The sequence below is a fragment of the Ovis canadensis genome, chromosome 6 (assembly GCF_042477335.2).
Source record: "Ovis canadensis isolate MfBH-ARS-UI-01 breed Bighorn chromosome 6, ARS-UI_OviCan_v2, whole genome shotgun sequence".
In the NCBI taxonomy this organism is placed as follows: domain Eukaryota; kingdom Metazoa; phylum Chordata; class Mammalia; order Artiodactyla; family Bovidae; genus Ovis; species Ovis canadensis.
In genome coordinates, this window is record NC_091250.1 from 118,485,196 (window position 1) to 118,509,529 (window position 24,334).

At 42.9% G+C, this 24,334-nt stretch overlaps 1 protein-coding gene across 7 annotated transcripts in view; it reads left to right on the forward strand.

Annotated features, from left to right (window-relative positions):
* Positions 1 to 24,334, forward strand: part of AFF1 (ALF transcription elongation factor 1) — a 196,140-nt gene that overhangs the window by 43,577 nt on the left and 128,229 nt on the right. For 2 of the 7 annotated variants that reach the window (XM_069594636.1, XM_069594639.1), the window contains exon 1: positions 12,781 to 13,352. The exons of 3 other annotated variants lie outside the window; for them this stretch is intronic. In XM_069594636.1, the coding sequence (XP_069450737.1) occupies positions 13,336 to 13,352 (17 nt within the window). In that variant the 5' untranslated portion in view covers positions 12,781 to 13,335. Of the gene's footprint in view, positions 1 to 12,780; positions 13,353 to 24,334 lie in introns of those variants that run through there. 2 more of the 7 variants (XM_069594635.1, XM_069594638.1) reach the window with 1 other exon arrangement.

Below are 24,334 nucleotides of genomic sequence, written 5' to 3' on the forward strand. Positions count from 1 at the left end.
TACTGGAGTGGGTTGCCATTTCCTTCTCCAACCCTTGCTTTGGTAATACCCAAAGAGCCTTGGTTGACTGTCAACATCAAAGAGATGTGAAGAAAACACTGGCCAGGGAATGTACCTCCCAAGAGCTGTGTGCCAGAGCTTACAACACAAGTTCTGGAAACCCCAGGTTCACCGAGAGCAGTTTCAGACTGCCCACACAGAGGGTGCCTCCAGGAACAACTAGCCACCAACTGCTAGGTACCAATGGTGCATAGGCCAGGGAGGTGCTTGCCAAAGATATCTCGGGTAACATGCTATAGAGGTCATCAAAGTTTATTGAAAAACTTGGGCTTAAGTATTACACTGCACATATGCAGTAAAAGTCTGGCCAGAAAGAGTATTTCCCAGGAACTTGATTCAACTCTGATAAATAAATGTATGAGTATTAGAAAAATTGTTTGGGTAGAAAATAGTTTTTTGTTTATTATTTTATCTTGGTCTCTCAGCTGTGATCGACCTATATGAGGTTCTTGGAAAGCTCCAGCCTACCTGTATGGCCCCTTGCAATAATATATTTGTTAAAGGGAGGGAGAGAATTGCTGTTAGTTGAAATTATTTCAGCCAAGCTAGCTCTTATTTTAAAACCACTTTCTGGTTGGAAAATGTTGTCCTAGACGACACTGGGCTTTCCAGGTGGCTCAGTGGTAAAGAATTGAACTGCCAATGCAAGAGTCTCAGGAGACGAAGTTTCAATCCCTGGGTTGGGAAGATCCCCTGGAGAAGGGAAAGGCAACCCATTCCAGTATTCTTGCCTGGAGAATCCAATGCACAGAGGAATTGGGTGGGTTACAGTCCTTGGGGTCGCATGTGAGCCTGGATGAATAACTATTATCCCCCAGACTTGGTCGTATTAACTTGCAGCTCTGCAGACTTTCCACCACTTTCTTTTTCTGAAGGGTGAAAACGACATCTTCAGTGTGACTTGTGAGTTCTGGTAGAGGACTTTAGTGTTCACGGTACCTGAAATATCAAGTAAAAAAAAAGGGAACTGGAGTTCCATGTTTACTTCCAATTGCTTTCTGTAAATAGTCATAGAAAATTGGCAGATGCTCTGGTCCCAGACATTGCATTTCAACCCCAAATACTCCTAAAGGAAACCAGACCAACCAACCGTGATAATAAATGACCATTTGCCTTTTGCAGAAGCTGTCTAGCTGGGCTCAGAAGTCAAATTTGGGAGTGAGTGTGATGAAACACAGCTAGATGGCAGGAAAAATGATTTCCTTAAAGACTGCAAAAGTCATCCTATGACTGTTTCCTTGAGAGGGTAATGGTAGCTTCTCTGGAGAGGCTGCAGGGCACAGTGATTGAGAATGGGACCCTGGCCCAGGGTGCTAGAGTCACAGCTCAGTCCCACCACTTACAGCTGCGTGACTTAGAGAAAATTACCTGACTTCTTGGACTTTACTTTCTTTACCTGTAGAGCCGGCAATGGCACCCCACTCCAGTACTCTTGCCTGGAAAATCCCATAGATGGAGGAGCCTGGTAGGCTGCAGTCCATGGGGTCATGAAGAGTCGGACACGACTGGGCAACTTCACTTTCACTTTTCACTTTCATGCATTGGAGAAGGAAATGGCAACCCACTCCATTGTTCTTGCCTGGAGAATCCCAAGGACGGGGGAGCCTGGTGGGCTGCCGTCTATGGGGTCTCACAGAGTCAGACACAACTGACGTGACTTAGCAGCAGCAGCAGAGCAGGATGGTAATACTGTACTTGGCTTAACAGCTTGTGGTGGGAATTAATTTAATATCAGCAGAGCTCTTAGAGCAGGGCCAGACATACTGTGGGCAGTCAGCAAACACTGGCCATTCATGTCACTAGCAAAATGATTCCCAGTATCTTGCTTTTCACTGTGGCCAAGCGAGTGTCTCAAATACACGTACTGAGAAATACTTTTATATTTGGGTGAAAGTCATTTTTTCTGTGAATTTCCAAGTCAAAAGTGTTAAACCTGTTAAGTTGTTAAGCATTTGAAGGCATGAGGCCAGTGGCTTTGAGGTGTCCAGGACACTCACAGCTTCCCAGCTCAGAATTCTCAACTTGACTCTTCCTTTCTGAGAACATAGGCAATACTGTAAACTAAAATTACTGTAATTTTCTTTCTTTCTTTTTTTTTTTTAAATTTGGCTATACTGCCCTGGAGAAGGAAATGGCAACCCACTCCAGTGTTCTTGCCTGGAGAATCCCAGGGATGGCGGATTCTGGTGGGCTGCCGTCTATGGGATCACACAGAGTTGGACACAACTGAAGCAGCTTAGCAGCAGCAGCAGCAGCATACTGCCCAGCCTGTGGGATCTTAGTTCCCTGATCAGCCATTGAACCTGGGACCTGGCAGTTAAAATGCTGAGTCCTAACTACTGGATAGTTAGGAAACTCCCACTGCTGTGGTTTTCTCTTTAGTGAGTCCATCCTTATGCTTAAAACTATTGAATTAGCTCAATAACTTATAGGTCCTTGATTAGGAAAAGGTTTAATTGGTTATGAATCAACTTTTTGTTCTTTAGACGTGTTTTACAGTTGACCCTTGAATATATGGGTTTGGACTGTTCAAGTCCACTTGTACTGAGATTATTGACAATAAGTGTGTACTGTAGCACTGCAGAATCCCAGGTTGGTTGAATCTGCAGATGCGGAATCTCAAATAAGGAGGAACCTCAGGTATGGAGGGCGCACTATTAAGTGGTACATGGTATTTCTGCAAAGGGGGAAGGGTGCCTCTAATCCCTAAGTTGTTCAAGAGTCAACTGGATTTTCAAGATACGTGGAACTTAGAAAATGCAGCAGCTCTTTCTGTTGGTTACAGTAAGCTCTTAAAAGACAAGTATTAAAATCCCTAAAACCTCTTTTATAGGGTTGCATAGGACTTTGGATGTTACATGTGCTTAATAAATGTTGATTTGATTTCATCTTAATTTTTCCGTTTTGCCTGTGACCTAGTAGTCGTTCAGTCATGTCTGACTCTTTGTCACCCCATGGACTGTAACCCACCTGGCCCCTCTGTTCATGGAATTCTCCAGGCAGGAATACTGGAGTGGGTTGCCATTCCCTTCTCCAGGGGATCTTCCTGACCCAGGGATCAAACCCAGATGGTCTGCATTGCAGGCAGATTCTTTACTGTCTGAGCCACCAGGGAAGCCCAGGTAGGAGACAGAGCTCATGGTAAATAAACCTCACATAGAACTTCCCTGACTTTGGGGAGGAAATCCTCCATCCTCAAATGGAAAGTAAAATTGGTACCCCAAATTAGATTTTGAGTTGGTGGAATTTAAACATTTGCTGGGGATAAAAAGAGCGCATTTAGAACAGGCCTGGGTATCATAAGAAATGTCATCAGTTGACGTAATCTCTTTTATGTATGGAGAGATCAGATCTTACTGTAACTTAAAAGCTGCAGTTTACTGATCGTTGTGGCTTGTCTGTGTATGTAATTTTTTTCCCCCTCACGAAAGGAAAAAACAGCCCCACAAAGAAAGACTGGGAAATAGCCTCTTTCTTCCAGTTCTTACATCTTCCCCTTTTCTTACATGTAATCAGGAAAATTTGAGAGTAGTTTGAAGGGGTGGTAAAGGCTCCAGCAACAAAGAGGACTGTTGCAAAACATTGTTTAGAGATTAATGTTTTAGACCAAAGGTCAAGGGAATATCAGTCACTTGTCTTTGAGAGGTTAAGCAATTCATTTTGTTGTTGTCGAGTTTTCCATTTATTTAATTTGTAAATCCAACTAGTCGATTACTTTAAGGAAGATATTCTAATTTGATGATACCTTAATACTTTAACATGGTTTAAATGAATGCAAATATAATATTTTTAAGTGTAGTTAATGTACAGTATTATATCTTACAGGTGTACAATAAAGTGATTCACAATTTTTAAAGGTTATACTCAACATTTGAGCTTATAGTTATCGTAAAACATTGGCTGTTCTTCTTGTATTTTATGATATATCCTTGTAGCTTTAAAAAAAAAATAGTTATAATTTTTTGGCTCTACCAGGTCTTAGGTGCAGCATGAAGGATCTTTGTTGCAACATGTGAATTCTTTGTTGCAACATATAGGATCTAGTTCCCTGACCAGGGATTGAACCTGGGCCTTTTGCGTGAAGTCTTAGCCACTGGGCTACCAGGGAAGTCCCCCTTGTAGCTTATTTTACACATAATAATTTGTACTTCTTAATCCTCTACTCCTAATTGCCCCTCTCCTCCACCTTCTCCCTACTAGTAACCACTAGTTTGTTCTCTGCATCTGGGAGTCTGTTTCTTTTTGGTTCTATTCACTGGTTTGTTGTAATTTTTAGATTCTCTATATAAGTGCTCTTATACAGTATTTGTCTTTCTCTGACTTACTTCACTTAGCATAATGCCCCCAAGTCCACCCATGTTGTTGCAAGTGGCAAAATTTCATTTTTGATGGCTCAGTAGTATTCCACTGTATATGTATACTAGACATGTTCTTTATCTAGTTAGCTGTTGATTGACACTTAGGTTGCTCCCATATCTTGGCAACTGTAAATAATGCTGGGTTCAGTTCAGTTCAGTCGCTCAGTCGTGTCTGACTCTTTGCGACCTTATGAATCGCAGCACGCCAGGCCTCCCTGTCCATCATCAACTCCCAGAGTTCACTCAGACTCATGTCCATCGAGTCAGTGATGCCATCCAGCCATCTCATCCTCGGTCATCCCCTTCTCCTCCTGCCCCCAATCCCTCCCAGCATCAGAGTCTTTTCCAATGAGTCAACTCTTCGCATGAGGTGGCCAAAGTACTGGAATTTCAGCTTTAGCATCATTCCTTCCAAAGAAATCCCAGGGTTTTCTCCTTCAGAATGGACTGGTTGGATCTCCTTGCAGTCCAAGGGACTCTCAAGAGCCTTCTCCAACACCACAGTTCAAAAGCATCAATTCTTCGGCGCTCAGCCTTCTTCACAGTCCAACTCTCACATCCATACATGACCACAGGAAAAACCATAGCCTTGACTAGACGGACCTTTGTTGGCAAATGCTGGGTTAGGCAAGTCTTAAATGTTCTGTATTTTATAAGGTAATGTTTCTCAGACCTTAATGGGCATACAAATCACTAGGGATTTTACTAAAATGCAGATGCTGATTTGGTAGATCTGGGATGGAACCTAAGAGCTTGCATTTCTAACAAGTATCCCATGCAGGGCACTGCAAGTCTTGACTCTGTGACCCTCCCTTGGAGGATCAAGGCTCAGAAGCAGAGATTCTCAAATATGACTGCACATTTTAACAAATATAGATGCATGGGTCCCCCTCCAGAGATTAACTGACCTGCGATGTGGCCTGAGTGTCAGGAGCTGATCAGTCTCCCCCAGGTAATTCTCAGATGTGTAGCCAAGGTTTTAAACCACCGTCCAGTCTGGAGATTTGATTTCATTAGTTCCCCACTGGTTCAGTGGAAAAGAAACCACTTGCCAGTGCAGGAGATGCCTGTTCAATACTCCAGTGTTCTTGCCTGGGAAATCCCATGGATAGAGGAGACTGGCAGGCTACAGTCCATGAGGCCACAAGGAGCCGGACACCACTTAGCAGTAAAGCAACACAGCACATATTTCATATCCAAGGGGAAGTTGTTCTCGTTCCCCAAGGGGAAGTACCTGCCTTCAAAGTGATGTCCTCTGTGTGGGAGTTTTTTGTTTTGTTTTCAATTTGTCCCCTTTTCCTTTGAATCTCATGTTTTGAAAGAGTCCCGCTACCAAACAAACTCCATTTAAAACAATTTTGTTTGTGTTTCTATTTTTAAATCAATCCAACCATGTACAGTTGTCAGCTGGACTTCCGGATCAGCATGAGCTAACAATTGGTGTTGCCACACTCAGTTGGCGTGAGCTCCAGAAAAGCCCAGAGCAGAGTAGTCATTCACACACTTTCCATGGCAAATATGTGACTTCCTTAGGACTTTCAGAAATGTTGAAAATAATTCACTGGTCTCTAGTTGCTTTGTTGGTGGACCCAGGTCAGAGTCCAGTGACTGAATGATGAGAGAGTGCCTCAGGTTGGCTGTGTGGGGGGCATTCAGAGGCAGGAAGAATTCTTGCCTTCTACCCCTCCAGCAGAGTTCTTCACAGTTTTGTTCCTTAATTATCTGCATTATCTTCTGTCTGCCTTTCCCATAAACAGACACTCCCTTTAATCCCATCCAGCCTCATGACTTGATAGACATGAGAGTTAAGAGGTTTTAGTAGGTAGAGGGTGTGACTAAGATATCAGAGAAGTCTTCTGAGAAGAACTGCCTTGGCTGGGATTTGTTCCCTGGTGGCCCAGTCAGTAAAGAATCTGCCTGCAGTGCAGGAGACCAGGGTTTGATCCCTGGGTCAGGATATTCCCCTGGAGGAGGAAATGGCGACCCACTCCAGTATTCTTGCCTGGAAAATGCCATGGACAGAGGAGCCTGGCAGCCTACACTCCTTGGGGAGTCGCAAGAGTCGAACATGACTTAGTGCCTAAACCACCAGCTCAGGGTGTCTCCAGCTGGGGAAGGGGGGAAGGGGCTTTCCAATGAAGAGGAAATACTCTGTGCACAGGAAAAGTATCTGGCTGGAGGGCTCTTGTGGTAATAGGGTGGGGAGGGGACTGAGGTCGGTTGGTGGATGAGAAAGAAAGCTACTGATGTTGGGCCAAATTGGGAAGGGTATTAGATGCCCCTATAACAAGTTTATTCTTCAGCTCTGAGGCAGGGAAAATACATTGTTGTTGTTGTTTTTCCTTCCTTTCTTTTTTTTTTGGTGAGAGTAACATCTGATTTGTATTTTAGGAACAGCGTATTCTTGTAGTGGGACTGAAGGCTAAGTGGGGAGAGAGACTTGTCTAAGGAAATACTTCTTACCTGAAGCTATTGAAAAAGCATGATGTATGCAGAACCTGAATGAAGAGAATGGTGGATGTTCTACAAAGAATGAAAGACATTATGGTTATTTCAGATTTCCAATAGGAAGCCGATGATGGAAGACTCAGCGAATTGGTACAATACTGACTCATTAAATATAAGTTGGTAAGTTAAGGATGCATACTGTTGGCGACAGAGCAGTGGCATCTAAACTTGAGCGTGAAACAGAATCACCTCAAGGGCTTGTTGGGCCACACCCACCGAGTTTCTGCTTCTGTAGGTTTGGGTGGGGCCTGAAAGTTAGCAAAGGAATGCAGGCCTGGAGTAGCAGAGGAACCCAGTGAAACATGGAAGACGGAACAAGCTGGTAGAACTTCAGCCCAACCATATCCGTAATTAAGATAAATGAATAAATATATCAGGTACAAGGCAAAGATACAGTAGACTGGGTTTTCATTTCCGTCGCTCAGCTGTGTCCGACTCTCTGCGACCCCATGGACTGCAGTACACCAGGTTTTCCTGTCTATCACCAGCTCCTGGAGTTTGCTCAGATTCATGTCCATTGAGTTGGTGTTGCTCTCTAGCCATCTCAGCCTCTGCCACCCTTCTCCTTTTGCCTTCGGCCTTTGCCAGCATCTGGGTCTTTTCCAATAAGTCAGCCCTTTTCATCAGGTGGCCAAAGTCTTGGAGCTTCAGCTTCAGCATGTCCTTCCAATGAATATTCAGGGTTGATTTCCTTTAGGATTGACTGGTTTGGTCTCTGTGCAGTCCAAGGGATTCTCAAGAGTCTTCTCCAGCACCACAATTCAAAAGCATCATTTTTTTTTTTTTTTGGCCCTCAGCCTTCTTTAAAGAAGTTTTCCTTGGAGATATGCAAACAGGCCAGTTTAGGAAGAGAAAGTGCATTCTTGCATGAAGAGGTGGATTTAGAGGATCTACTTTGGTCTCCTTTCTGGACTTAAGATATGGTCATAGTTTATTTTCTACAATAATGATAAATTATTATATTGCAAAAATGATAAGTTATAAATAACAATACAGATAAATGTTCATTTTATACTTAGAATATTTTTAAATGCCCAGAATAAGACAAGTCATTCCATCCTTCCCAGCCAGGCATACCTGTAGCTAGCCTTTGGTACAGAGACCCACTCAGTCTTTTGAATACACAAATTTATTTTCAATTTTGATGAAGTGGGTTCATAACAAGTATACTGTATAACAACTTTTCTTTAACCTTATATCTTTTCATGTCATAAAATATTTTTGTAAAACAGAAGGATGAAGCATTTTCAACCCAGGAGGAGAAAAAGCATTTTGAGACTGATTAAATCCATACAACTAGTCTCAAAATGCTTTTTCTCTCCTGGGTTGAATATGCTTCTGCATCCCCCCCGATCTGCTAATTGAAAGTCCTCTGAATTCTGTCTTCTGCTTTTATCCCCAAGAATGGAAGCAGCTAACCGTAAAGAAGGCAGAGCGCCGAAGAACTTTTGCTTTTGAACTGTGGTGCTAGAGAAGATTCTTGAGAGTCCCTTGGACTGCAAGGAGATCAAACCCATCAATCCCAAAGGAAATCAACCCTAAATATTCATTGGAAGGACTGATCCTGATGCTGAAACTCTTTATACTTTGGCCACCTGATGCAAAAAGCTGACTCATTGGAAAAGACCCTGATGCTGGGAAAGATTGAAGGCAGGAGGAAAGGGGGGCAGCAGAGGATGAGATGGTTAAATAGCATCACCGATTCAATGGACATAAGTTTGAACAAACTCTGGTAGATAGGGAAGGTCAGGGAAGCCTCACATGCTGCAGTCCCTGGAGTTGCAAAGAATCCGACAAGACTTAGTGACTGGACAACAATACCACCACCGCCCCCCCACCCCCACCCTGCCCCATCCCTTCTCCGGTGAAGGTGAGACTGTCCCCTCCCTATCTAGAGAAACCACCCTTTGCAGATCCAAGCAGTAGCTCAGTTTGAATGATGGGTGGCTCTTGGCATTTCTGAGTTGATACGTATCACTAAGTGAATAATCCTTTGGGGACAGCCTCCCAAAGTGCCTTTTTTAATACCCAGGAAAGTGTTTTTGGGCAGCTGGGAAGCATGAACTTGGCTTTGTGGGAAGAGGTTTGTGCTGGAGTTACAGTTCTGGAGGGTCACTGATGTTTTTGTCCAAGATAGCATATAGACTGAGAGATAAGGGACATTTTCTAGCATCTTATATTGGTTCCTGGATGTATGAGCAGAAAGAATTATAAAACACAGTGAGTTCCCCCCAAATAGAGAGGTATCATGTAAGTCCACAGAGGAGAGTTTTGAGGAAGCTGGGATCACAAAGCAAGCTGACCACTGTTTGTTTAGGAAGCTTGGCCGTGGTGGCAGGAGATTGGGCAGTAGCTTGTAAGGAGAAGAGACTGATATGTGGGAGAAATAGCCGATTCTAGCGAAAGCCATGGCAGAGAAAATAGAAGGTGAGCCTGGAGCCTCATAGTACCAGGAAGTAAGGAAGTGCTTAAAAGGCAAACAGATGGAAGCAAGTCAGAGGGATCAGGAGCTGATGGGAAAGGGCTTCCAGTAGCCAGAGCCAGAACAATCTGAGCAGTAAAACCTATTGTGAAGTACTGGGTTATAGCCCGAAGGATGAAGTAAGTATCTATGAGTATATACTATACTGGGGCTTCCCTGGTGGCTCAGACTGTAAAGAATCTGTCTGTAACATAGGAGACTCAAGTTTGATCCCTGGGTTGGGAAGATCCCTTGGAGAAGGGAATGGCTACCCACTCCAGTATTCTTGCCTGGGAAATCCTTTGGACAGAGGAGCCTGGAGGGCTACAGTTCACGGGGTTGCAAAGAGTCTGGCAGGATTGAATGACTAACACTTTTTGCTTAGCAACTGAGCAACAACAACATACTCCTTATTTGTAAGGTAAATTGGGTTCATTAGCTGAGCGAACCTTGAGGGCCAAGGATTCTTCACCTGAAGTCTATGAAGCCTCCAATCCTCCCTAAGTGGGCTGCACGGGGACCTTAAACATCAAAGTATAGCAAATATTATGTGTAAGGATCTGTATCCTCAAGTCTCATCAGGAAGCCAAGGAATTCTGTGCCCTCAAAAGGTTAGGAATGTCTTTTGTTCATTTTCACTGCTGAACAAGACTGTAGGTTGGATACAATGGTGTTTTCAAAACACTTGGAGAAAATCACGCCCACGTGTGTACTGCACTACTTCTTCAGCCACAGGCAGTATCCAATTCCAGAATCATTTCTCCTGCACTTTCCTATAGTTTTGGTAGATCTATTACAAATCGAGTGTAATCCCACTTCAGTTTCAAATTACCCTCAGTAAGTTACATTACAAATGATCTTGAGAGCCCTGGGAATGTCAGGTGTACTGGTGATCTGTTGACTTCATATTTCCTTGCATGTGAATATTTGCTGTATTCTTTCATCTGCTCCTCTTTAGTGGAATAGAACGACACAGTTCACAGGGGAAAATGGAATTTTAATATAAGTGATTTTACGTTACTAGCCAATGATAAGTGGAAATTTTGTGAGTAAATGCCATTATGCAGTATTGTTTCTGCTGCTTTTATATATCTGATACCAACTTAAAGCATAAATGATCATGATCATGCTTGGTATTTAGAATAACTGTGAGAAAGATGGGCTAGCAGCTAACCCATTACCTGTTAACTTAAATAATGTTTTTATTTTGAGAAAAACAAAACTATTTCCAAAATTAAAAACTTAAGTAAGAAAAACAGCGTTATGCAAATCTCTTTACTGTCTAGCTTAGTAGAAGACAGCTGGATTCTCATATCTGTTTCTGAATTCAGTGTGTTGCAGTGTTATTTTGGCTGAAATCTATGAAGAAAATGAGAAAATGTAGCCTCACACAGGAAAAGGAGGAGTACTTTAATACCTTTTTTGATATTATATCAAAAGTCTACAATCATAGTTTCCTAAAGGTTAGTTGCAGTGTAGAATCTGGAGTCATTTCATTGAGCTGTTTTTAATCTTTCATATATTAAAATCCATTGGTCTTTCCTGCACTTTCAGTGGACCCTTTACCCATGCATGATTTTGTACTATTTAGAAAATTCTGGTCACTAGGTTAGGCAGGTCTTCTAAAGCCACGTTCCTCACTGTCCTTACTTCATCAGGGACGTCTTGAAGTACTGGGAAGCTATCAAGCTCACCATGACAGGTGTCAAGTTTTCCAAAATGCTTCAAAACTCAAATTTTATCATTGGCAATAAATACTGTCAGTTGTTTCCCTGGAAGAAACAGACTCACTTTGTTCATTTTTGTGAAAATGACTGCCAGGTAACAAATCAGTCAGTTCAGTTGCTCAGTCATGTCCGACTGTGGCATGCCAGGCTTCCCTGTCCTTCACCATCTCCAGGAGTTTGCTCAAACTCAATGTCTATTGAGTTGATGATGCCATCCAGTCATCTTGTCCTCTATTGTCCCCTTCTCTTCCTGCTTTCAATCTTTTCGAGCATCAGGGTCTTTTCTAATGAGTCGACTCTTCAAATCAGGTGGCCAAAGTACTCGAGCTCCAGCTTCAGCCTCAGTCCTTCCAGTGAATATTCAGGACTGATTTCCTTCAGGATTGACTGGTTTGATCTCCTTGCAGTCCAAGGAACTCTCAAGAGTCTTCTCCAGCACCACAGTTCAAAAGCATCAATTCTTTGGTGATTAGCCTTCTTTATGGTCCATCCCTTACATCCATACATGACTACTTTCCCATTTTGTCACAAAGAACACTAAAATGACCTGTATGCAAGGGTCATGATTTACTAAAAGTAGTAATCCCTACTGGTTGTTTCATTAAGGATATATGTAAACACTTTTTTTTTTTTAACTGCTAATGTGTGGTGAAGAGCCACTGCCTTGTTGAGTGATAAGGCTCCAGCAGTTTCCCCACAATTGCTTTTGCACCATCAGTGCAAATGTCAGCACAGTGAAAACGACAATGTCTTTGTGTTATTCTAAAAATAGCTGTGACCTTTGAGAAGGTCTCAGGGACTCCCGGGAGACCACTAATCACACTTTGAGAACCACTATAAAGATGCTTTTGTGCCTTCCTCCTACCCCATCAGCCCCCACCCCACAGCCTTGCAGTTTTCAGGCAGATGTCAACATTTCTCTGTGCATGGCTCCTTAGTAATACAGTCTGGAGTAGCTCTGCGAGTTTGGTGACATCGTCATGATTCTAGGCGGCAGGGGGACATGCATTTAAGTTTTCAGCCCCCTACAGCGTGCTGCTGGTCCCCAGTGAGATGCTGAAGCCCACCTTTCCTCCCGTTTAGCGTCGTTGTCTCGGGCTTAGCTCTAGGCAGAATTTAAATGCCTTTCGTGGTCCCCCTAGTAGGACACGGTTTCGTTTGTACTTATAGCGTTTAATATATTGTCGGCTTGCATCCTAAGTTATTTCCTAAAAACTGGTCAGTTCCTTAATGACGTCTGTCAGTGCCAAACGAGTGGCTGTTGCCTTTTCGTATCTGCATGTTGTCCAGTAACAGAGAGGGCGTTTTGTAAACATTTGTTTCAAATCAAAACTGAAAGCCAACAATGTTTAACAAGTGTGCGGTAGTCGCACATTTCCTGACTGCAAGCGTTGGCACGATCAAAAGTAAAGAGCTTGATCTGCTGCTGTGGTTTTTTGTTTTTTTTTTTTTTTTTTTTTTAATTCCTAGTTCACTTCAGGTTCTGGGCCCCAGTATTCAACACTGATTCAAACCGGGGCTGGAGTTTGGAGCGTCGGGGTACTGCGTGTTCCGGCCGTGTGTGTACATTGCTAAAACCTTGGCAGGAGAGCGGTCGCCAGGAGCCTGCAGGCGGGGCTCGGCTGCGAGCGGGCCAGCTGGGCTGCGTCGGCGCTCGGGGCTCGGCGCCCCCGCCCGGCGCAGCCTCGGGCTTGCCCTGCCGAGCGCCCTGCCCTTTTAAGGAGTCGGGCTGTACCACCAGAACTTTGTGGGCGGGGGTGTCCGGGCGAACTCGGACACCTCGAGGTGAGCCCAAGGACGGTTTTCTTTCCCCTGCTAATGCGGGCCGGCGTGCCAGCGCCGCTCAGCGGGAGCTGCGCTTTGGTGGGCTTGGTGCCGAGGGAGCCCTGGCGGCGTCGCTTCCTCCGGAGTCGCCCGCAGGGATCGCGGTCGCTGTCGGCTTCGGACGCGACGCTCCCCCGGCCGGTCCGGAGTGGAGCGCGCCTGAAGAGGCCCCAGTGCCCGGATGTCTATCAGGATTAGCGCGAGCCAATACGCTCGGAGCCGGAGGCTGCGCTGAGGACACCCGGGCTGCCGGAGCAGGTAGTCCCGTCACCTCGGGGAGTCGCGCTGGGGAATCGTCCCCGCCCGGCCCCGGCAAATGGTGAGCGCGGCGCCGGCAGGAGGGCCGCGGCTTGGAGGCGCTGATGGACGGCAGACCTTGAGCTCTACAGACTGAATTATGGCAGCCCAGTCAAGGTAAGGCAGGCGCCGAGAGAAACTTTTCCAAATGTGTGTGAGTGGCGAGGGGGATGGAAGGTTGCAGGGGAAGGGTTGGGGTGCTGTGCAGAAGACCGGCAGGAAGCAGCTTTGTCATTGCTTTCTCATCGTTATGTATGTCAGATTTTAAAAAGTGAAAAAAAAAAAAGTCTGAAGGACGTAGTAGACCATTTCTGCAGAGGACAGGAAGAGGGGTTGAGTTAAAGTTAAGGTTCAAGTTAGATTTCTCTTCTCTGGCCGCCCCCCAACCCCCATAATTATTTTCAGGGAGATCAAGTTGGCTTAACCTGTCTGCCTTTGCCCAAATCGTCCTTTAGTTTCTTTGTGCACCTCACTTAGGTTCTCCTGATTTTTTTCCCCCTCCCTCTGGTAATGCCTTGAGCAGCACTTTGAAAATCAATTAACGCGAAACAGTTCGCCTTGGGGGTTGATGGTTGAGAATTTGCCTGGTAAGTGACTGGAAATTTTACTGCCAAAATGTACGATCGCACATAAAACGGCACAGCTTTCGTGAATCTGCTGAGTAGGCAAAGACCAGGAATGTACCGGGGTTGGTGAAGGGAGAGGATAATGAACAGCAGTTGCTGTCAGAGGAACGCTATAGTAAGAACCTCCAACCCTGACTTTCCCTGGTTTGTTACCTCTTTTTTTTTTTCCTTTTGGTAAATGAGCCTTTAAGAGTGATGACAAGGCATCAGTGATTACGAGACGCAGACTGCTGTGTGTGCTGTCATTTTAGTTGTGACAGCAGTTGGGGCTAAAGGAGGCTTAAGAACTTAGATATGCCTTCTTTTTTAACTTGCAGTTTTATTAGAAAGTCCTTTGGTGTCACGTTTAAAATGATTGGAGGGCTGCTCAAGTTGCTTTTTGAGGTTGTAGAGTCATTTGGGGGAACCTTACAAGGCTCAACACAAGTCGGGTCTGAAGACCCAGATATGTCAGAGAAATAGATGCTTTCCTGTTGAAGTGTAGGCTTGATGAGTTTAAATTCTTTTCCTAAGAGATAAAACTTTCTAGGAAGAGAACTTCACTCTATAGAGCGTCTCCTATGTGCTGTGTATAATTAATCCTCTCTGAGTGGTTTATCCCCTGCCCCCATTTTATTGGTTTTTCTAAGAAGGAGGTTCTTGGGGCTGTGTTGTAGGAAAACTTTGCTGAGAAACTGCAGTTGCATCTTTATTTTTACTAGCCTTGACTGAAATGTAAACTGCCTGAAGGGTCCAGGGCATCAAAACCTTGGATTAAGACATTGTGATTAAGAAATTAAATTGTATGTAACAGTGCTCAAAGCTAGAAAGCAGGGATTTGAACTCAGGTGTGAGTGATTTCAGTGTCTGCGCCCTTAAACTAATGAAGAGTAAAATGAGGTAATAGCTAAATTGGACATGGCTGTGTGCCAGGCACAGCAGCTGTAATTGGATTACCTGGTTGACTCTTTGCAGTCACTTAAGTAGGTAAGTACTTTTTCTTTTTCACATTTGTTCAGGAAACTGAGGCCCAGTCAGTCTTTTCTTGCTTGAGGTTACCCAGGTGGAGCAGTGCCCAACTCCTGAGAGGCCTGCAGCGTTTCCTCACTTTCAGGCTGCCTCTTTAATGCTGAGATGAGGTGTCAAAGGGGAGCTGCAGAGCCTCAATCTAAAGGCACAAAAAAGCAGTTTCTGCCAGAAATAATCTGCTGTAAGATGTAGAAATCCGAGTTATCAGCATGGTCGTTCAGTTTGCTGGTGATTGAAATAGGAAGACTATACACATTTCGCTCTTCTACCTGGCCTTCAGATGTGCCCTTGAACGAGGAAGAAAGCCACAAGGCCATGATGTCTTGTTTGCATTATGTCTACCTTATGGAGTGTCTCTCACAAGTAGTAAATGTGCATTTTCTTTTCTATGTGTGTGTGCCAGCATGCACTCACATGCTTAGTTGTGTCCCAACTCTTTGCAACCCCCATAGACCGTAACCTGCCAGGCTCCTCTGACCCTGAAGTTTTCCAGGCAGGAATACTGGAGTGGGGGTGCAATGCTGTCCCCCAGGGGATCTTTCTGACTCAACCCACATCTCTTGGTCTCCTGGACTGTCAGGCAGGTTTTTTGCCACTAGCTCCCAGCTGGGAAGCCTTCTTTCTTTTTTACCACATCAATAACTGTGTTTTATTTATTTTGTATTTCTTCTGCAGAGGGTCCAGAAATCATTTTAGTTACATTCATCACAGATATAATCTGAATTTTGTTTTCATGCAATATTATATGATAAGCATTGTTCTAAACTGCTACTTACTCTTTAAAATTACTATTTTGTCTAACTCCCAGTGTTTCAGTCAGTACACTGAAACATCAGAATTTATTTAACTTTCCTGTAGTTTATTGCTTTATAAACTTTATATTGGCGTTCAGTTGATCAACAATGTTGTGTTTCAGGTGTACGGCAGAGTGATTCAGTTATGCATATACATGTATCTGTTCTTTTCAAATTATTTTCCCATTTAGGTTGCTATATAACTTTGAGCAGAGTTCCCTGTGCTATACAGGTCCTTGTTGGTTATCCATTTTAAATATAGCAGTGTGTGCATGTCAGTCCCAAACTCCCTGACTTCTTCCCCACCCACCCTCCCCACCCCATCCGTAAGTTCGTTTGTTGTCTGTTACTATTTTATGTTCATTTGTATTTTTTAAAAGATTCTACATGTTAGCAATATCATTTCTTTTTCTGTTTGACTTTACTCAGTATCATCAGTTCAGTTCAGTCGCTCAGTTGTGTCTGACTCCATCCATATTACTGTGAATAACATTATTTCATTCTTTTTAAAGGTGAAGGCAATGGCAACCCACTCCAGTACTCTTGCCTGGAAAATCCCATGGATGGAGGAGCCTGGCAGGCTGCAGTCCATGGGGTCATGAAGAGTCCGACACTTACTGAGTGACTTCACTTTCCCTTTTCACTTTCATGCACTGGAGAAGGAAATGGCAACCCACTCCAGTGTTCTTGCCTGGAGAATCCCAGGGATGGGGGAGCCTGGTGGGCTGCCGTCTGTGGGGTCGCACAGAGTTGGACACGACTGAAGCGACTTACAGCAGCAGCAATATTCCTTTACACACACACACACACACACACATATTATACATACAGACATAGGGGCTTCCCAGGTGGTGCTAGTGGTAGAGAACCTGCTTCTAGTGCAGGAGATGTAAGAGACATGAGTTTGATCCCTGGGTTGGAAAGAGCCCCTGGAGAAGGGCATGGCAACCCACTCCAGTATTCCTGCCATGAGAATCCGATGGACAGAAGAACTAGCAGGCTTCGGTCCACAGGGTCGAAAAGGGTCAGACACAACTGAAGTGACTTAGCACACACGCACGCACGCATGCACATACGTATGCACACACCTCTTCTTCATCCATTCCCCTGTTGATGGATTTTAAAGTTGCTTCTATGTCTTGACTATTGTAAACAGTGCTGCTATGAGTATCGGGGTGCGTGTATCTTTTCGGATCATGTTTTACAAGTGGAGAATACACATTTTCTTCACTTGTAGCTGGAATGTGGTTCAAGCTCACTTAGACATTGTGTTTGTGGGACAGTGTCTCTCCGACATCCAGAGAGAGAACAAATGGAGAAGATTGCAAGTCTTTTTGGATTTCCAGAAACCCTCGAGCTGGTCCCCGCTGCCCAAGCAGTGCTAATAGAAAAGGAACCGTCACCTGTGATGTACAGTCTGGGGCAGTGACATCTTGTCCATGTGCCACTTGCCACACCCGTTGGCTTTTGAAACAATTAATTTAGATTCTAGGACTCACTGGATCTAAATATTAATAGCTCAGCTTGTTCTAACCACAATAGCTTCATTGTGCACTGCTTAAATAATCTGTTTTCTTTTGATTTTTGAGTAGAAGAGGTAGATGGAAACTTAGATGAAGTTGCCTTTTGTATCGCTGGATGGTGTATGACTAATTTTTCATGTGTATTTCTTCTCTGTAGTCAGCTCCTTAAGATACTGTCTCATATTTTTAGTGTCCCCTGCATAAGCTAGAAGTACTTTGAACGAAGGAGGGACTACTTAAGTATCTTCTGGCTTGTGAACTTTCATCAGTTGAGGTTGCATAATCCTCGCCTTCACTTTAAAGCAGAAAGTACCAAATTGATTGTTTTGTTTTGCTCTGTGTTATTTCTTCTGCTAGATATGGAAGACATTTACTGAATGAAAGGTCAATTGCCTAAGTTTAAAAAATTAGATTTTGGGTCAGTATTTTGAAAACGTCAAATGTATGGTTTGCCTTTTCGGAATTGTGGAGAAAGGCAGTTACTTAAAAGTACAAGGTTGTTAAAGCAGAGCATACTCTATGCCTCCTCTCTCAGAGCAGTGTGTGCAGTTCTTGGGAATATATAAGCAGAACAGATACATTGATGATACTTCCTGTGAGAATTGGCAACAAACTTGCTTCCTTTAATGTGAAATAGTTACAGACCATGGCTTTAGTTTCCAAATTCTGACCTAAAGCTCTTGGAAACTGTTTTCATAGACCTATATAGCCTGGCCCACCATCTTTTGTGGACTGGTAAACCCTATGATGGGTAGGGGAAGGTATAAATCCTATCAGTTTGTAGATCTATCCTTTTCTATGAGGATTAGCTTGCCTTATATTGAGGAATGTGTTGATGGATAAAAGAGAAAAGAGGGCTTTGTCTGATTCTTCATCTCAGCTAACCCTTTCACTGAAGCAGTCCCTGAATATTAGAAAGGAATATATATGTATCTTCAAGTACCAGTGGGGATTAACTGGTTTTAAATGCACCTTGTGCTACCTGAGAAGCTCTGGTCTGTCCTCCCCGCCCCCGCCTCCAGGGTAGGGTGGGGTGGGGTACTCCAAAGAGATTGGGGGAGTTGAACTTGCTTCTTTAGTAGAGTAGCCTCTAGTGGCTGACAGCTTCTCAAAAAAAAAAAAAAAAAAAAAGAGTTTTCAGACAAACTGCAAAAGGAAATTAGGTTTAGTGAACTCTCCCACAGGTTTTTTTGTTTGAATTTGCCTAAAGTTAATGACATTTAAAAAAAATAACAGAGGAAAGTCAGATTGTTCCCAAGATTATTATGAAGCTAGTTTTTGGTGGATCTCTGACTCTGGTGGGGAAAGTTTTCCACTGCAAAAGGCAGGGCCCTTAAACTGGTATGGAACCAGTTTTGCCCCATCCTCTGCCCCCACCCCTGATTTATGAGCTTTGTAAAGATTGCCTTGGAAGAAAATTCATGAAAGCATAAAAGCTCTGATTAAATATGAGCAAATATCAAAGAAGAATGTTTGGTGTTTTGGAAAGTGCAGTTCAAGGAAGTGATTTCAAGAGGGAAATAATTTATGCAGTATTTTGACCCAGTGAATGTCCTCATTTTTTCCCTCATGACACCATTGTAAACTGTGTCCTGGACAGAAGAGAAACAGGCAGGTCCCTTAAATGATTTCCTTCTAGTTCATCCTGAGAGCCCAGCTGAGCTTCCTGACTCAGATGACAGGTTCTACCATGATGAAGGTGGTAGAATTGAGTCTTTTTTTTTTTTTAATCAGCTGATTTATGGGGATCTTCTTTGGCAAAATGGACTCAAGTGGTCTCACGAGAGTTAGGGGATTCCATACTGTACCATGATAAGGTGTTCACTAACTGGTTCTATACTGTTTTGAAAATGGAACTCAGTGAATGCTTCATTTAAGCAACTTAAATGTCAAATATATTCACTATCTTAATCATTGATAGGAGAGATCACCCTTATCTGGGTACTGTCCCTTGTTTTGAGCATGTGAATCTATGTATTTACTTAATAGTTGTAAAATGGAGGAATTATAAAGCTGGTTAGTTTCATAACTGCTTTAAGTTGTAACACACAACTTGATTGCTTCTAAATATCTAAACTTAGTTTTCCGTTAGCAAAGTTCTCCATTTCGTTTTCTTCCCAAGATAGGACGATAAATGTATTTCCAAAATCTGTCCTCTGAAAGGGGAAGTCCTGTACGTGACATGGTGGTGAGAAAGGCCTACCGGCTACAGTGTATTCTGACTTTACCTTCCCTACCAGTTGGAAATACAGTCGGCACCTTGAGAACAACGTTTCCTGGCTCAGAAGTACAAACATACCAAGCCTGGGTGTCATTACCTCTCTCTTGTGGTTCATTTTATTGATATAGGTTGGGTGCATAACTTTTACAGCTTAAATGGTTACCTATCCTTTTTCCTTCAGTGAAAAAAAAAATTAGGGGGAGCCAGATTGTAGTATTTTAGCTTTGCTTCAGATTGTTCTTCATTTTATTTTTAAAAAGTTATTTATTTCTGGCTGTGCTGGGTCTTCATTGCTGTGTGCAGGCTTTCTCTACTTGGCAGCAAGTAGGGGCTACTCGCTAGTTGCTGAGCACAGGCTCTAGGCCAGCGGGCTTCAGTAGTTGCAGCATGCAGACTTAGTACTTGTTGCACATGAGCTTAGTTGCTCTGCAACATGTGGGATCTTCCCTTGGCAGGTATCGAACCCATGTCCCCTGCTTTGGCAGGCATATTCTAATCCACCATGCCATGAGGAAAATCCCCCTTCATTCATTTTTGTACGAATGTAAATGTGTTCCTTTGCTCGAAATAAAACAGCAACTAGAATGCAAAATCTGTTGCTCAAGTATGTCTGTAGCAAATGATGTTTTAGCTTCAGGCCCTAGGGGAGGGGGATGGATAAGATTTATAACTTTTGGTGTTAATGCCCTTGGAGACCCAAAAGTAAAAATTAACTTTAATAACCATCCCAGCGCTGACTTTTTGTGTCTTGGCAGCGATCAGTGTTGAGAATCCCGCCCCTGTGCAAACTTTCCCCTTTTCCTATCTACCCACAGCGAGTTAAAGCTTAATCTGAGGGCCACCAAGCCAGCCGACTTAATATCCTGCGAGTCTTTTTCTCTAGTGAACGTCTGTTGTTTTCTTGCATTGGTTTATTGGCTTCTTTTTTAATTTAACCAGATTGGGACTCCTGTCAGGTTCTTAAGGCTGTTACTCAAAGCAGTAATTTGATGTCAGATTTAATATATTAAGAGGAAATCCCAGTAGTGACATCTTGTCAAAAGGAACTGCAGCAAACAGAAGGGGGAAATAGATTGTTTCTATTGACAGCTAAATTGTCTTGATTTGGGAATTAGGTATCGTGTTTCCAGAGGGACACCCATAGTTCCCCCACGTCCTAAAAGTACCAAGGATTGTCCTTCCTCCCCCTTGGCTCATGTGACGGTGAACGCCTGGAGGCCTGTGGGCCACTTGATCCTTTGTTTGGGTGGGCCCGGGAGAGTTCAGGCGACTCTTGAGTCCCTGGCTTGCCGGTGTTTTACCCACATAGGATCTTGCCTTTCTTTCCAGTATTGCTTACCGCTCGATTGGGTAATGAAACAAATAAAAGTGAAGGAAGGAATGTTTAAGGGGCAGGGTGGTTATATTAAGCTCAAGGTTCTTAAACCAGACTAGACACAAGAAACACCACGAGAGCTTCTTAACAGGCAGATTCTACACTTCCTCCAACCCCACCCAGAGATTCCTAGTGGGTAGGTTCAGGGTTGAGCTTGGGTAGAGGAGCCCTGCTGGGTCTGAGGCCAGAGGCCCACCTATGTCTCTTGGTGAAATCGGGTGTGTGTGAGAGAGATACAGTGTCATATAAACTGTATCATGTAATGCCGTTACATTCTGATTTAATATATATTCATCGGTACACATGTCCCCCCTCCCCCGCAATGAAATAGACAAGAGGTTGGTACAGAAGGAAGATGTCTACTTTTATAAACTTACATATCAATTACAAACTCTATTAGTTGAAATGTCCAAATGCACCTATATTTAAAACATGAAAAGGGAGATACCAAGAAGCAACGTCCAATGTTTGCTCAAGCCGAGCTTTCCCAAGAACTACTTCTTAAGGACCTGGTTACCTAATCGACTCTTTCGTGTCTACTCTGGGCTCCCTCCCAAAACTGCTAACTCCACGCCCCCACCCTCCTCACCCCCAACCCCCGTCCCCTGTCAGGTGGCAGTTGTTTTTGTTCCCAGGGGAAAAGTTACAACTGAGCCAGTTGTACAAGTGAGTCAGTCAATCACATCCCAACTTTTGAAACTGAAATAAAAATTTGTTTTTTCTCCCCCACCTTTTAAGCAAGAGCATTGTCTAGGTGTTCTGTCGTTGAGCAAAGAATCTGCAACAAAAATTTTTAAATGGAACTCCTCTGGAAAGTAAATGTTAAAATTACAGCAGAAGTCAGTTCCTGTAACAAAATTCAGGAAACGCTTTCTGGTATGTGGGTGTTGGAACTTTTCAATTCTTGGAACTTTCCTTCAGGAAACTGTCCTGTCAAAAGCAGAGCAGTTGATAAAATATGAAGCTCAATTCGCAAAGTGTTGTGCAGTGTAATTAAAATTTGATGTGGGGCATGTGTTTTGGTGGTGGTGCAAGAGCTGAGACTGTCCTGTGGCTTTCATCCTGGGTAGCTGTGCATCTGGGTAACTTTTTAAATGGTTTTCCTCTCCCCATTCTCTTTGCTTTAAAAATACAGGTGTACCTGGTTTGCTTGGGATGTGAATTTATGGAAAGTGGTATAAAATTAACCAGTTCCCATTGTTTTGTGTGAAAGTATGAAACCTGTTTCCTATCCAGCTTTGTAGGCATTACATATTTTTGTCTCATGATTGACAAAATAATATATATATATTTTTACCTTCAGTATTTCTAAGTGAGATGACCTACCTAGTAAGGCGGTAACTTTAGCTACTAAAACACTGATGAAAATTTGAGTTCATGATCTTAGGATTTTGTGGTTTTGTTTTCGTTTTTGTTTTTTTAAAGGAAAATAGCTTCTTGCTGAGTTAATAGACCATTTGAAAATAGGATTTTGATTTTTTTTTTTAAATTAAAAACACTTACTGGTTCAAAGTTCTAGACTGTAAAACAGGAGGTAAAACTCTCATTTTTTTTCCGAGTAATTTTGACATAGCCTTTACATTTTTAGTAATTACATTTTTCTGTTATTCTTTCATAGTCTGTATATCTGCCTTTCTCTCTCAACTCCCTCTTAGAGGTCAGGCATACTTGTGCTAGTGCTCCATTTAAAAAAGAAAGAAAGCTGTGTGAATACAAACTTTGTACCACATGGGAAAAATCAGGCAACAACATTTACTAACATTAAGATAAAGGGTAGAAGGAAACCCAGTATGTTATGTTTGTTTCACAAAGAGGCTCTGCTACCTGAAGATGTAGAGACGAAACAGTGTGGTCTGTGTCTCTTGGTTTCAGTAAACGTCAGAGTAAACCAATTAAACTTAATTTTTGTTTTTGAGTTGAAACTGCCCGGAAGACAAAAAACCCTAGATGGGAAGTCATAAAAGACTGAATTTGATAATTTCTGTCATATTGCTTATAATGTAGGAGTTTTGTTTTAACCCTCGTGACAGGGACCTGTTCTTACAAACATCTTACAAACGTATTTTAACAGTCCTGTTTTTCTGAGGATAAAATGAAAATCATTAGATTTACTTCATGTGAGTTTAATTTGTGGGCTTTTAAAAGTCTTGACAGTTGTCATGATTAGCCTAGAATGAAACTTGGTTTCTATTTGAGGTTACTCATAATTCTGTGGTGAAACTCGTAAGCTAATGGTATTATCTCTTATTTTAAAGACCAAAGTAGAAGCTTCTCCACTCCTTTTGGTCTTTTGGGTATCTTGGTGAGTGACCTTTTTTTTTTTTTGCAAATAGATAGAGGTTAGCTTTAATCAAGGCATGTTCACTATCACCCAGATCTTTTATCTCCCATGTTACTTTTCGTTTTATGGATGCGTTTCCCCCTCTCTCTTTACAACTTTGAGGCATATAATGCAGATCTTAAAAGTTGGCCTTTTCAAGTGATTTTTAGTTCCTTTACTGAATAATGCAGTTATCTCCATTAATCGATTTTAGGACATTTTATCTCCCCTCCTGCCCCTTCCAACCATTAATCTACTTTTTGTCTGGGTATACATTTGCCTTTTGTGGGTGCTTCATGTGCATGGGACCTTGTCTTTTTTTTGCACCTGGCTTTTTTTCAGTCACGGAAGATTTTGAAGTTTCTCTGTGGCATAGCGGGTGTCAGTGGCTCTGTCCTTTTTAATTGCTGCGTGATTCATTCCATTGTGTGGATAGGATAGACTTGTTTGCAGCGTTTTGCCCTTTTTTGTTGTGTTTTTGGCGGGGGAGGGGTATTTGAATAATGCTGCTCTGAATATTTGCAGGTCCTTTGTGTAGATTGCTTTTCTTGTTTAGGAGTAGAATTGTTGGGTCTTATGACAGTGTTGTGCTTAACTTTTTGGAGAAACCACCAAACTGATTTTCAAAATATGCTCACCCATGGCCCATTCATTCAATTTCTTGTGAGTTATGTACATCTTCATGTTCTGTTGTGGTTGTGGCTGTGAAAGTAGTGGTTCTGAGATTCGAGCAGTTTTGCATTTGATTATTAGGAAATGTTTTAAATTTATATATGACTGAAGAACACAACTTTTTTTTTTTCTATAAAGGAAAACCCTTTGGTATTTCTTAAATTGATTGGGCTGTTTGTTAAAGAAATTTACCAAGGAACGTTTCAGTTCAGTCGCTCAGTCGTGTCCGACTCTTTGTGACCCCAGGGACTGCAGCACGCCAGGCTTCCCTGTCCATCACCAACTCCTGGACTTTGGTCACACTCATGTCCATTGAATGCATCCAACCATCTCATCCTCTGTCGTCCCCTTCTCCTCCTGCCTTCAATCTTTCCCAGCATCAGGGTCTTTTCCAGTGAGTCAGCTTTTCACATCAGATGGCCAATTAGAGTTTCAGCTTCAGCATCAGTCCTTGCTATGAATATTCAGGACTGATTTCCTTTAGGATGGACTGGTTGGATCTTCTTGCAGTTCAAGGGACTCTCAGAGTCTTCTCCAACACCACAGTTCAAAAGCATCAA